The sequence below is a fragment of the Ranitomeya variabilis genome, chromosome 2 (assembly GCF_051348905.1).
Source record: "Ranitomeya variabilis isolate aRanVar5 chromosome 2, aRanVar5.hap1, whole genome shotgun sequence".
NCBI classification, from domain to species: domain Eukaryota; kingdom Metazoa; phylum Chordata; class Amphibia; order Anura; family Dendrobatidae; genus Ranitomeya; species Ranitomeya variabilis.
Genome location: NC_135233.1, coordinates 507,789,793 through 507,803,631, shown reverse-complemented (window position 1 = coordinate 507,803,631; position 13,839 = coordinate 507,789,793). Strand labels below are relative to the sequence as shown.

At 51.7% G+C, this 13,839-nt stretch overlaps 1 protein-coding gene across 3 annotated transcripts in view; it reads left to right on the top strand.

Moving 5' to 3' along the window:
* Nucleotides 1–704: 704 nt before the first annotated feature.
* The window catches only part of CCDC34 (coiled-coil domain containing 34), a 56,353-nt gene continuing 43,218 nt past the window's right edge, over nucleotides 705–13,839 (top strand). Inside the window, exons 1-4 of one of the 3 annotated variants that reach the window (XM_077288039.1) lie at nucleotides 705–926; nucleotides 6,945–7,188; nucleotides 8,643–8,772; nucleotides 10,325–10,432. In XM_077288039.1, coding sequence (XP_077144154.1) covers nucleotides 6,947–7,188; nucleotides 8,643–8,772; nucleotides 10,325–10,432 — 480 coding nt within the window. In that variant the 5' untranslated portion in view covers nucleotides 705–926; nucleotides 6,945–6,946. Of the gene's footprint in view, nucleotides 927–6,944; nucleotides 7,226–8,642; nucleotides 8,773–10,324; nucleotides 10,433–13,839 lie in introns of those variants that run through there. The other 2 variants (XM_077288038.1, XM_077288040.1) reach the window with 2 other exon arrangements.

The following is a 13,839-nucleotide window of genomic DNA, read 5'->3' as shown; positions in this document are numbered from 1 at the left end:
CCATCACACTGCGCTCGGCTGCCATCACACTGCGCTCGGCTGCCATCACACAGCCCTCGGCTGCCATCACACTGCGCTCGGCTGCCATCACACAGCCCTCGGCTGCCATCACACTGCGCTCGGCTGCCATCACACAGCCCTCGGCTGCCATCACACTGCGCTCGGCTGCCATCACACTGCGCTCGGCTGCCATCACACTGCGCTCGGCTGCCATCACACAGCGCTCGGCTGCCATCACACTGCGCTCGGCTGCCATCACACTGCGCTCGGCTGCCATCACACTGCGCTCGGCTGCCATCACACAGCGCTCGGCTGCCATCACACAGCGCTCGGCTGCCATCACACAGCCCTCGGCTGCCATCCGTGAGCTGTCTGCTCTCCCTGGACTGCTCGCAGACCCCGGAGATCCTTATTCTCCCATTAGGGTCACAGCACCAATTTCTGTGCAATGCGATTATTCTGATCCGTTAGCTCATGTTCACACTGGCGTTTATTTAACCCTGATGATGCCCTCCATAGGGCGCGGTATGAAGAGTCCCATGGCGGTCACTGCACTATATGGGCTCTGTGCACTGTCTGGCAGTATTATTTGGCTATATGTATGGGCACAGTGCTGCCCCGCACGGCTGCCCCGCACACCTCTCCTGTACACGGCAGCAATGGCCCCTGCACGTCACACACTGCATCCTGCCGTTACTAGCGATCACGCGTTACTAGGACGCCAGCTCAGGACGGTTTGTCAGTCCCTGGACAACGGAGGCGGAGCTTCGTAGCGTGTTGAAGGGTGCTCTGTGATTGGACGGATCTCGCAGAGGCTGATGGGATCAGGTTTAGTCGCCGCCATTTTGAAAGCTGGCTGAAGTTTGTTGCTACCTGTACCCTGCAGGCGATGCTTCTCCGGGGATAACGGCGGAGACATCCGGAAGGTAAGGATTCCCGATCACGTCAGCAGCGCAATGGATACGTGATAGGACGGGTCCACTGATAAGCTGCTGTGAGGACCTGCTGGGAGTTGTAGTCTCAGGTGTCAGCCCCTGTATTGTCCCACATGCAGTTACTTCTATAATATCTATATTTGGAGGAGATCCTTTTTCGTCTGAGAAGTGACATCACGAGGATCCCAAGTGCAGATACAGAGGGGAACTTCCCTGAGCGTCAGAGGTCGGAAAATAGGCTGAAAGGATTCTGGGGTCATCATTTCTATTATGGGCTTGGAGGAACATTTCCTTTAGCCCCTCTGCTGGTCCGGGTCATGCTTCTCGCCCCATCCCCTCCCTTCCGGTGGTCCGTGTAGGGCTATTCCCTCCTGCAGTATCGGGCTGCGCTATTTCCCCCTTCTGCAGGTCCGGGCTGCGCTATTTCCCCCTTCTGCAGGTCCGGGCTGCGCTATTTCCCCCTTCTGCAGGTCCGGGCTGGGCTATTTCCCCCTTCTGCAGGTCCGGGCCGGGCTATTTCCCCCTTCTGCAGGTCCGGGCTGCGCTATTTCCCCCTTCTGCAGGTCCGGGCTGCGCTATTTCCCCCTTCTGCAGGTCCGGGCTGGGCTATTTCCCCCTTCTGCAGGTCCGGGCTGCGCTATTTCCCCCTTCTGCAGGTCCGGGCTGGGCTATTTCCCCCTTCTGCAGGTCCGGGCTGGGCTATTTCCCCCTTCTGCAGGTCCGGGCTGGGCTATTTCCCCCTTCTGCAGGTCCGGGCTGGGCTATTTCCCCCTTCTGCAGGTCCGGGCTGGGCTATTTCCCCCTTCTGCAGGTCCGGGCTGCGCTATTTCCCCCTTCTGCAGGTCCGGGCTGCGCTATTTCCCCCTTCTGCAGGTCCGGGCTGCGCTATTTCCCCCTTCTGCAGGTCCGGGCTGGGCTATTTCCCCCTTCTGCAGGTCCGGGCTGGGCTATTTCCCCCTTCTGCAGGTCCGGGCTGGGCTATTTCCCCCTTCTGCAGGTCCGGGCCGGGCTATTTCCCCCTTCTGCAGGTCCGGGCTGCGCTATTTCCCCCTTCTGCAGGTCCGGGCTGCGCTATTTCCCCCTTCTGCAGGTCCGGGCTGGGCTATTTCCCCCTTCTGCAGGTCCGGGCTGCGCTATTTCCCCCTTCTGCAGGTCCGGGCTGGGCTATTTCCCCCTTCTGCAGGTCCGGGCTGGGCTATTTCCCCCTTCTGCAGGTCCGGGCTGGGCTATTTCCCCCTTCTGCAGGTCCGGGCTGCGCTATTTCCCCCTTCTGCAGGTCCGGGCTGCGCTATTTCCCCCTTCTGCAGGTCCGGGCTGGGCTATTTCCCCCTTCTGCAGGTCCGGGCTGGGCTATTTCCCCCTTCTGCAGGTCCGGGCTGGGCTATTTCCCCCTTCTGCAGGTCCGGGCCGGGCTATTTCCCCCTTCTGCAGGTCCGGGCTGCGCTATTTCCCCCTTCTGCAGGTCCGGGCTGCGCTATTTCCCCCTTCTGCAGGTCCGGGCTGGGCTATTTCCCCCTTCTGCAGGTCCGGGCTGCGCTATTTCCCCCTTCTGCAGGTCTGGGCTGGGCTATTTCCCCCTTCTGCAGGTCCGGGCTGGGCTATTTCCCCCTTCTGCAGGTCCGGGCTGGGCTATTTCCCCCTTCTGCAGGTCCGGGCTGGGCTATTTCCCCCTTCTGCAGGTCCGGGCTGCGCTATTTCCCCCTTCTGCAGGTCCGGGCTGCGCTATTTCCCCCTTCTGCAGGTCCGGGCTGGGCTATTTCCCCCTTCTGCAGGTCCGGGCTGGGCTATTTCCCCCTTCTGCAGGTCCGGGCTGGGCTATTTCCCCCTTCTGCAGGTCCGGGCTGGGCTATTTCCCCCTTCTGCAGGTCCGGGCTGGGCTATTTCCCCCTTCTGCAGGTCCGGGCTGGGCTATTTCCCCCTTCTGCAGGTCCGGGCTGGGCTATTTCCCCCTTCTGCAGGTCCGGGCTGGGCTATTTCCCCCTTCTGCAGGTCCGGGCTGCGCTATTTCCCCCTTCTGCAGGTCCGGGCTGCGCTATTTCCCCCTTCTGCAGGTCCGGGCTGGGCTATTTCCCCCTTCTGCAGGTCCGGGCTGGGCTATTTCCCCCTTCTGCAGGTCCGGGCTGGGCTATTTCCCCCTTCTGCAGGTCCGGGCTGCGCTATTTCCCCCTTCTGCAGGTCCGGGCTGCGCTATTTCCCCCTTCTGCAGGTCCGGGCTGCGCTATTTCCCCCTTCTGCAGGTCCGGGCTGCGCTATTTCCCCCTTCTGCAGGTCCGGGCTGCGCTATTTCCCCCTTCTGCAGGTCCGGGCTGCGCTATTTCCCAGGGTGGATTGATTTAAATCACGCCGATTTAAATCATGATTTAAATCACGATTTAAATCAAAAGATTTTTTTCTATTTAAATCGGATCGATTTAAATCATGATTTTAATCATGATTTAAATCACTGATTTAAATCAAAAGGTTTTTTTTAATATAAATCACGATTAAAATGAGAAGTGAGAGCAGTGCGCATGTGCGCCCATAGTTACACGGACGAAACTAGGGGCAACGATCTAACGCCAGGGTGAGGGGGGGACCCCAAAGTAAGTAAAAATCTTTTTTGTTTTACTATATGGCAATAGGTAGGTGTTTAAAAGCAGCATGTCTTAATTGTATAAACTATTAATAGCCTCCACATTTTGTTCATACTGCCCCTTTAATTCCACACTTCTAGCTTGGTTTCACTTTTGGTTTAGTTTTTTTTTCCATTCAGTTGACATGCCCAAACTTGTTGGATAGTCAGCATCCTACAGAAACCTCTGGAAGAGCATGGCATTGTGAATGTTACACATATACAGCCTTTATTCTACTGAGTTAAACAACTCAGCTTTATCTCATGATGGAAGAACCTTTGGATGGTAAAATATTTTCCTCAAAAAGCAGTTTATTGAAAAAAATCCGATTTAAATCAAAAAAATCCGATTTAAATAAAAAAAATCCGATTTTTTTGATTTTTTTAAAAAAACATTGATTTTTATCCACCCTGCTATTTCCCCCTTCTGCAGGTCCGGGCTGGGCTATTTCCCCCTTCTGCAGGTCCGGGCTGGGCTATTTCCCCCTTCTGCAGGTCCAGGCCGGGCTATTTCCCCCTTCTGCAGGTCCGGGCCGGGCTATTTCCCCCTTCTGCAGGTCCGGGCCGCGCTATTTCCCCCTTCTGCAGGTCCGGGCCGCGCTATTTCCCCCTTCTGCAGGTCCGGGCCGTGCTATTTCCCCCTTCTGCAGGTCCGGGCTGGGCTATTTCCCCCTTCTGCAGGTCCGGGCCGTGCTATTTCCCCCTTCTGCAGGTCCGGGCCGTGCTATTTCCCCCTTCTGCAGGTCCGGGCCGTGCTATTTCCCCCTTCTGCAGGTCCGGGCCGTGCTATTTCCCCCTTCTGCAGGTCCGGGCCGTGCTATTTCCCCCTTCTGCAGGTCCGGGCCGTGCTATTTCCCCCTTCTGCAGGTCCGGGCCGTGCTATTTCCCCCTTCTGCAGGTCCGGGCCGTGATATTTCCCCCTTCTGCAGGTCCGGGCCGCGCTATTTCCCCCTTCTGCAGGTCCGGGCCTCGCTATTTCCCCCTTTCCGCAGGTCCGGGCCTCGCTATTTCCCCCTTTCCGCAGGTCCGGGCCTCGCTATTTCCCCCTTTCCATAGGTCCAGACCTCACTATTTCCTTCTTCTGCATGTCCGGGCTGTGCCTCTCTCACCCCCCCCACTCCCCTTGCCTGGTCCAGGCCGTTTCTCTCCTCCATTCTCATTTCTGCTGGTTTCCCAACCCCCCCCCCCCCCACTTCAATGGTTGGGGCCGCACTATCCCCCCCTCCTCTACCGCTTCTCCGGGCCGCGCTATCCCCCCCCTTCTTACACTGGTCCAGGCCGTGCTATCTCCCCCCCCCCCCCCCCATACCCCCACCTTCTGCTGGTTTGCCTCTCTCACCCCCACTCCCCTTGCCTGGTCCGGGCCGTTTCTCTCTTCCTTTCTCCCTTCTGCTGGTTCCCCCCCCCCCACACTTCAATGGTTGGGGCCGCACTATCCCCCCCGCCTCTTCCGCTTCTCCGGGCCGCGCTATCTCCCCTCTTCTTACACTTGTCCAGGCCGTGCTATCTCCCCCCCCCCCCCCACCTTCAACTGGTTTGCCTCTCTCACCCCCACTCCTCTTGCTTGGTCCGGGATGTTCCTTTCTCCCTTCTGCTGGTTCAGCCGCGACACCCCCCCCCCTTTTCCGTTGGTCCAGGCCATACTCCTCTCTTCCCCCCCCCCCCCTGCTGCTGGTCCGGGCCACGCTATTTCCCCCCCCCCTTTTTCTGCTGGGCCGGGGCATGCTATCCCTCCCGCCCCTTACGCTGATCCGGGCTGCTTTATCCCCCTTCCTCTTCTTCCGCTTGTATACACACTGGTCCGGGCTGTGCTTCTCCCCCCTCGTCTGCTCCTGGCCATGTTTCCGCCGTGCTTCTTTCTTCCATCCCTCTCGCCGCTGGTTTGGGTTGAGTTATCCCTCCCCTCCTGGGCCGTTCTTCTTTTTCCCATCCTTCCTCATCCCCACACCTCTAGTTATGGCTGTGCCTCTCACCCCCACTCCCCTTGCCTGGTCCGGGACATTCCTCCCTTCCTTTTTCCCTTCCACTGGTCCAGTCTGTGCCTGTCCCCCCCCCCCCCTTTCCGCTGGTCCAGGCAATACTTCTCCCCTCTTTCCCCCTCCCCGCTGCTGTTTCGGGTTGGTCTATCCCCCCCCCCCCCTCCAATGGTTTGGGCCGTGCTCTCCCCCCATCCCTTGTTCCGCTGGTCCGGGCTACGCTATTCCCCCCTTCTTCCGCTGGTCCTGGCTATGCTATTCCCGCCATTCTTCCGCTGGTCCGGGCCACGCTATCCCTCCCCCCTTCTTGTCCGGGCCGCACTATCTCTCCCGTTTTTTCTGCTGATCCGGGCCGCGCCATTCCATCCCCCCTTCTTCCTCTGGTCTCGGTCGTGCTCCCCCCCCCTCTTTCTCCGAGTGTTTGGGCTGTGTTTTTCTCCCTCCGCTAGTCCGGGCTATGCTTCTCCCCCTGTCCTCCTCCCTCCGCTGGTCCGGGCCATTCTTCTCCCCCCTCCGCTGCTCCTGGCCACGTATCCCCATGCACCGCTGGCCGGGCCGTGCTTCTTTTTCCCAACCCCCCATCCCCCCGCCGCTGGTTTGGGCTGAGTTTATCCCTCCCCTCCTGGGCCGTGCTTCTTTTTCCCAACCCCCCCATCCCCCCGCCGCTGGTTTGGGCTGAGTTTATCCCTCCCCTCCTGGGCCGTGCTTCTTTTTCCCAACCCTTCATCCCCCCGCCGCTGGTTTGGGCTGAGTTATCCCTCCCCTCCTGGGCTGTGCTTCTTTTTCCCAACTCCCCATCCCCCCGCCGCTGGTTTGGGCTGAGTTATCCCTCCCCTCCTGGGCCGTGCTTCTTTTTCCCAACTCCCCATCCCTCCGCCGCTGGTTTGGGCTGAGTTATCCCTCCCCTCCTGGGCCGTGCTTCTTTTTCCCACCCCCCTCATCCCCACACCGCTGGTTGGGGCTGTGTTTCTCATCCCCCAGGTCCGGTCCATGCTTCTCCCTGCACTACTCTGTATATTGCCTCCTGTTTCTGACTGACCCGTCAGTGGAACACCCTAATGCATTTTTATTACTCTATATCCTCCATGTTCCCTTCGTCCTGCCAAAGAGTAATATTGGCCCTAAACAGCCTCTTTACTAAGTATAGACCCACCCATCCCCCTAAAATGATGCAGACAGCGTCCTGAACCCTATCCCGGATGTCAGGTGCTGACAACGCCCCCAAAGAATCAGGTTCCATCACTTCTTAGAGGTGCTTTGGAAGCTGATATCCGTGCTCTGGTTGTGTTGCTCTGCCCCACTTTTCCGTTGTCCCAGTTTCTATATATCTCCCTGTATATTAAGGCGCTGAGTACATCATGGCCTCTCTGCTGCTTGCTTTCAGTGGTATTGATGTCTTCCTTTGTTTTCCTTGTCATACAGGCATGTCTTCCTCTCCCAGTGACCTGCGATCTGCTGAGGTGAGACGCTCCCATTCCACCCCTCGAAATCCCAGCACAAGAGAGTCTGTACTGGGGCGCTCCAGGAGTGGTGAGGCCAGCAGCAGCGGGGGCTCCACCTGTTCTTTGCTGTCGCCGATCTATCACCTCAGCTTTGAAAGTGACATTGAAGATCAATCATTCCATGAGGAGATACTGGCTCCAGAAACCGACGCAACGAATCCCTGGTAATGTCTCTGGCGGCAGCAGAGGGCTTTGTGTTGTGTAAGTGGCATCTGGGCATTACCAGGCTACGGTAATGGTGCCAATGGTGGCAATCAGCGAGGAAATATTGTGCCCTCCTCTCAGCGGGTCATTGTGGTTAGGTGGCACTAATGAGGTCCACATATAGGTGGTTTAACCCCGTAAGGCCGACTTGTTTTTGTGTTTTCGTTTTTACCTTCTCTTCTAACATGAGCTCTAACTTTCTTTCGTTTTTTGCGTGCTGAGCTTTAACTTTCAATGGTACCGTGAGGTACAAATTGTGTTTTGGCCACTTTTTTAATTCCATTTTTATGGGAGGTGCAGTAACCAGGAAAGGTACATGTTGGCATTCCGATTCTGCTTTTCTGCCATTCACCGTTAGCGTTAATGATTATGTCCATCTACATAAAGGGGTATTTTCAGTGCTTGTGAAAACAAGAAATTTAGCAATTTACTGCTATATAAAATTTTCAGCCAGTGACACTTTTTTCTTTTGTTTAAATCTCTGATTATTTTTCTTATATCTCTGTTTTTCCTTTAGTCCCCATAAAGGACACGGATCTGCAATTGTATGGTCTCTTGTTATATACACTGCAATACTTTAGTATAATAGTTTAGTAGCACTATAAGGACAAATCGGGGGCCCCTGTCTGTGATGGCAATCCATCGGCACCTAACTATCGCATTGTGGGGACTCCAATGGGTGCACTCTATTGCTGCTGTTAGAGAGAGTTGCCAGCTACAGAACATAGCCAACACCTGTCCTTTGGGGCGTCCTCAGCTCATGAGCCTGCTCCTTACTCCACTACTTGATTAATATATATGTGATGCTGTTTTAATGGGTTAAAGAATCCGTTTTTAAGGACCCTTTCAAGGAACCCGACTTGACCATCTTTTCTGTTAGCGGCCTGCTGACTGTTTCCTGGGCCTACGTCAGGTAGCCAATGCATGTAGCCGTTTGCAGCAGGTCTAGTGGATCTTCTTTTCTGACTACTGTGACATCTGAGGAGGGTGAAGGCCAGTATTGTGGGGTCTCTCCATCACCCAATAGGAATCTCTGCACCGTGGCTTCCTGATAGCGTCGGCTGGGCATAGCGTAACACTTCTAGCGTTTTATGACAGGCAGTCCTTTATTACGTTCCACCATCCTTACTACGCCCTGTTTAGACTCGCACACGTGTATTATGACCGAGACTGAGAGGCGTTGTCGTACATCTGTGCTGGAGGAATGCCAGGAGGGATCCTGATCATTAAATGCAACTCGTTAGACTATCATTAACGTAATCCTCCTCCGTAGTCACCTGGATCCTAACGAGGCTGCTCATCCAGGGATTGTCCTGTGCGGAGGGCGCTGCTGGCCACCTCCATGCTCTTATGGTTACATCTAGTATTGATATTGCACATTACGGAATAAAATTAATTGAACATTTCCTCTTAGTAATCGGAGCCAAAGCGGGACCACCGCAATAGAGCAATCTCTCGCTGATATGAAGCTGTCTCCCTGGGAAACATGGCTGCTTGGCAAGGAACGGCAAGGGAGAATTGACCTGCAAAACAAACTTTCCCAGGTTTGTGTCTCTTTACACGTGACTTGATAACCATAAGCGCCCGCTTTGGCCTGCTGATCTGTGCCGGAGTGACACTGCTGGGGATCGCATTACGGTTGTGTCTTTGTCACTTTAGGAGTGGATGATCTAAATTACCCCATTTTTAGGACCATAGAGCAAAAAGGGCTGTCCAGGAAATGGCAGAGCGACCACCTAGGATGACACATCCATTAGTCCTGGAAAAAGCGTTCTCAAGCATAATAAGAAAGATCTGCATCTGGAAGACAGTGGGTGGGCCAATATTTCTCCAGATTTTAAAGGACTTGTCCAGGCTGGGCAAAAAGGCCTGTAGTCCCTCTCTGTGACTGCTGAATCGTGACTGTGTGCTGTGCACACAACCCCCAGTGTTATCGGTGCGAGCAGGCGGTCCAGTGACTGCATTTATGGAATTTACAGACTTGAGGTCACTTGCCGACGAATCTCATCTGGCCTCTCACAATTCACTTATGTAGATAAACCGAACGCGTCTAGTCGGCAAGTATTGTCACATATGGGAATTGTGTACATGCTATATCGGGTGGTTGTGACAGCTTCTGTGCACACAATCCGGTATTAAGTGGTTGTTACAGTGTGCACACCATGCAGCCCTGATTCAGCAGTCACATAGAGTAACTGCAGACTTCTGTCCCAAGCCTAGACTACCATATTAAAGAGACCATATACATTAGATGGCTGGCAGGTTTGACCATCATTATTCCAAAGTGTATGGGGGCCTCCCAACATATGTTGGCTGGGGTAGAGGCATGTCAACCTCCAATTCTTCTTATCCCCAGGAGCGAGGAATTTTCGGAGGGTTTTGCACCCATTACCTTTGCTTTATTAGAGCATGTAAATGATGCCCTGATGGAAGAGGGCTGTCGGCAGAACTGTTATTCTGCACATTATACATTAGCTACTGTGTCATGTAACTAAAGAAAAAATGAGCATAGATAACGCTATTTTGATTACAAAAAAAAAAAAGCATAAAAGCCATCCCACCGCGACAAGGTGTACCTAACAGGTCCTAACGTGTCTAACACTAAAACCTTACCTTGTGTCATACGACGTCAATGTGAATAAGGGCCGAGCAGAATAGAGCCCCCAATAACACGGGGCATGGCGCCAATTTCTGAGGTAACTATTCCATCTGCATAGCTTTGCATCGACGGGTGTCTTATTTAGGGCTCTATCCTGCTTGACCCTTATTCACATTGACATGTTGTATGACACATGCTAAGGTTTTAATGCTAGACAGGTTAGGACCGTCCCGTTGGGTACACCATGACGTGGTGGGACGGCATTTATGCTTTTTGATCAAAATAGTGTTAACTAAGTACCCTTTATTTCCATGTACTATTACTATTTACCTCATTTACTTCAGGTCTATGCACATTTTTTTTCCCTTGGGTTTTGTCTGTGAAATGGCCACAGTGTGAACATGTCCTGCTCAGCTTTTGGCTTTTCTTTGTAACTATTATTATTATTATTTAGCTTTTTGAACCTTGAATCTTAAAAACGATGATTTTTCATTCAGGAATTAAAACAGGAGGAAGAAAGAAGAATACAGGAACAGAAGAAAGAGCAGAAAAAACGTTTTGCTGAAGAGCAGCACAGAGAGTGGGTCCGAAGGAAACAAGAGCAGGTAGAGCTGTAGATGCAGCCGTTGGCGGCCAGTCTGGTCTTTATGAAGTAACATGAACTTACCACGAATGACAGAAATATTTGGTAGAGGTGTAACTCATTGTTTGTACTGTGGGCGCATAGTTTTCTAATTAACCCCCTCCTGCTGTGTCTGAGATCTATGGAAGGTAAAGTAGAGTGAAAGGGGGTGTTTGGAGCTTACCATACTTGTAAGATCAGAGTCCAAGGGAGGCCAAACCGGTGGGTGCCGTGTCTCCAGCTGCTGACCACCGAATGAAAAAAAATAGGGATAGCGGCACTTCCAGCAGTTCAATAAAACAAGGATTTTGTTTAGCAAGTCATAAAAAAAGACAATTAGGGTTAAAAAACTGACGCGTTTCTGGCATTCTGGACGCCCTTAATCATAGTCTAGCAAGAATAACAATAGTCTGTCTTTAAACTAGCCAGGACCAATGGCAGAAACCTGTGACTAACGAAAGATGCATAACAGGAGTGTAAGGAGAACAGACATATGGATCGATTTACAGAGGTAACAATACATGCCACAAAACTTCAGTAAATATAAAAGGTCACTTTGGTAATTCATACCTCTAGGGTATTTGCTGTGTAAATGTAATGTCCAGTATTCCTCCAGTAACATAAGGCGCTTATGAAGACGTCCTCCTCTCGGGGGGCATAATGACTTCTTGCAGAGTACATCAGTACATGTGGCACCAGGAGGATAGTTTGTATTGGTTTCTCAGTTTAAGGGTTTTATGCTTTATCCGCTTTTATCTCTACAACTGAAGAATATCACAGGGGTTTTCTTGGATCCAGAAGCAATGTATCTTCGTATCTACTACAATTCTGAATTGCCTCCGTCTTCTGTGGCCACTCTTTCATCTATTACCCTTACAGTCCATAATGTCAGTTTATTATGCTGTGCTATGTAGGAGCGATGCATTGCTGCCTCAGGTCCGTACTTCTGTGGCGTTTGGCTACTGGCTGCACTGAAAAAAAACCTCTGACATTCAAAAGTAAAGCGCCCTGTCCTCAGGTCACTGCGCCTGTTTGTGGTGCCGGTCTAGCACCACTTTGAGGGGTGTGGGGAGCGTTCTTCTCAAGTCCCTGCACCTGTGTGTGGTGCCTGTCTAGTGCCACTCTGGGGACATGGGGAGCGTTCTTCTCAAGTCCCTGCACCTGTGTGTGGTGCCTGGCTAGCACCACTCTGGGGATCGTGGGGAGCGTTCTTCTTGGGTCCCTACACCTGTTTGTTGTGCCTGTCTAGCACCACTCTGATGGGCTTGGAGTGTTCTTCTCAGGTCTTTGTACATGTTTGCTTTGCCTGTCTATCACCACCCTGAGGGGCGTGGGGAGTGTTCTTTTCAGGTCCCTGCGCCTGTTTGTGGTGCCTGTCTATCACCACTCTGAGGGGCACGGGGAACGTTCTCCTCAGGAATAATTCAGACTCTGAAAATGAGTCCATTGCCTTTTTACGTACCATTTTGGCTACTAGCTGTACAAACAAGCTCTGCAATAAGGCAGCAGCATTTAATGCTCTAATGTCTAATGTTTAATTTCACCTTTATCACAGTAAAATTGCTGAAACAGAATTACTGCAAGTATGTCACAGGAGCACTGCTGAAATACTAGTGAAGGTCGCTTGTAACTTTTTTTTTTGCCTCCATAGGGAAGAGTTAAACACATTGCCTGCCACCTTACTTTGACTAGATGGAGTTCCAGCCTACGGCTCTGTTCATACTGTCTTTTTGACACGTTCGTGTCTCTGTTGGAGCTTCCAGCTCAAGCCCTGAAAAACGGGGTTCAGGCGCATCCCTGGATGGGGCCATTGATTTGAGGCAGAGTTGTTTTGTGCTGTGTCTGTGCTGTGATTTAGCACTGTCCGCCATCTTGAGACGTGCACAAAAGCGTCATCAACTGCATTTTTGTACCCACCTCAGGAAGGCAGACACCACTGAAATGGAGACCAGACAGCACAAAGTGGCTCCATCTGCCTCACTTAAGTCGATGGCCCCATTTTTTCAGGGGTTCAGAAGGAAGTCTCAACAGAGCTGACGTGTGGCAAAAATGCTATGTGAACATGGCCCAAGCCATATTTTCTAGTCCTGTCATTGTCGTAGGCGACCATTCGCGGGAAGGAGGCAGAAGTGTGTGCTTTCAGCCTGGGTCTGGCCAGTCCGCTACCCCGTAACGTGTCGCTGTATAGGACCGTGCAGCAGAGCCCACTTTCTTATACAGCGGACTATGCCATATACCTTTCTTTACAGTGGATCCGTATAGTTCCCGGATGCCTCTGCATCTATCCCGACCTCACTTATTCCCTGAGCATATGCCCAGACAGTGGGCCCAGACGCAGCACTGTGAACTGAGCCTTATTCCCCCTCCGGTATGGTTGGCTATAGCATATTGGGATGTCCTCTGATCTTGAACTCTTCATTGATACTAACTATAAATCGATGACAACATGCAGCCGTGCCATGTACTTTATACACAAATAAAACAAACGCCACACAAATATAACTGAGCTCAATGAGATCTGTCACGTCATTCACAATACAAACTGCACACCTTAATAAATCGATCTTTTAGACCTGACAAGGCTGCTGTACTTGCTTTGGAAATCTTTCATAATTGTATAATTGTAGTTTTAAGATGAATTCAGAAAGGGTTGAGCGTTCGCGAGTCCCAATGTATTCAGCCTCCACACACCCAGTCTGACTGCTGCAGCTTGTACTGAGCTGTGCGAGATCTCAGCAGCAGGGAGGAGGAACACTGAGAAGCTGTCAATCAGGCCTAAGTGGGCAGAGATGGAGTTAACCTCTTGCCTCCGCAGCCAATTACACAGGTCAACAAAAAAATTTTTTTTTTCTGGTGTCCAAAATATTTTAATGAATTTAGGGTATTTTTGGGGTGCTGATTCTGAATATGCTATCAGTTTTGCCAGATTGGCTCAAGTTTTTGACATTTTTGGTATCTTATTTATAGCACTTGTTGGTAAATGCGACGCATCATCTCATTAATTTCTTTGGATTAGTACTTGAACTGAGCAGTTCTCAATATAGTTTTGTGTTAATTAGTGTTCTAAAAGTTTGTTCATAACTTGATTTTTGCACTAACTTTATGTTGTTGTCTGTTTTCCAGTGAAAAGCATGAACTCATCAAGAAGAAGTTGTCTTAACGATCCAGACTCATTCTGTTACATTTGTGGTGAATACACACTGCCAAAACATAGAAGAAACATAACAGACTTCGTAAAAAAAGTGTATTTTGCCTATTTTGGGGTTATGCTTGGGGACCAAGACAAGTTTTGGGCACCACACATAGTGTGCAAAGCATGTATCGAATTATTACGAAAATGGAGCAAAGGACAAAGAAAAAGCTTCAAATTTGGTGTTCCAATGGTGTGGA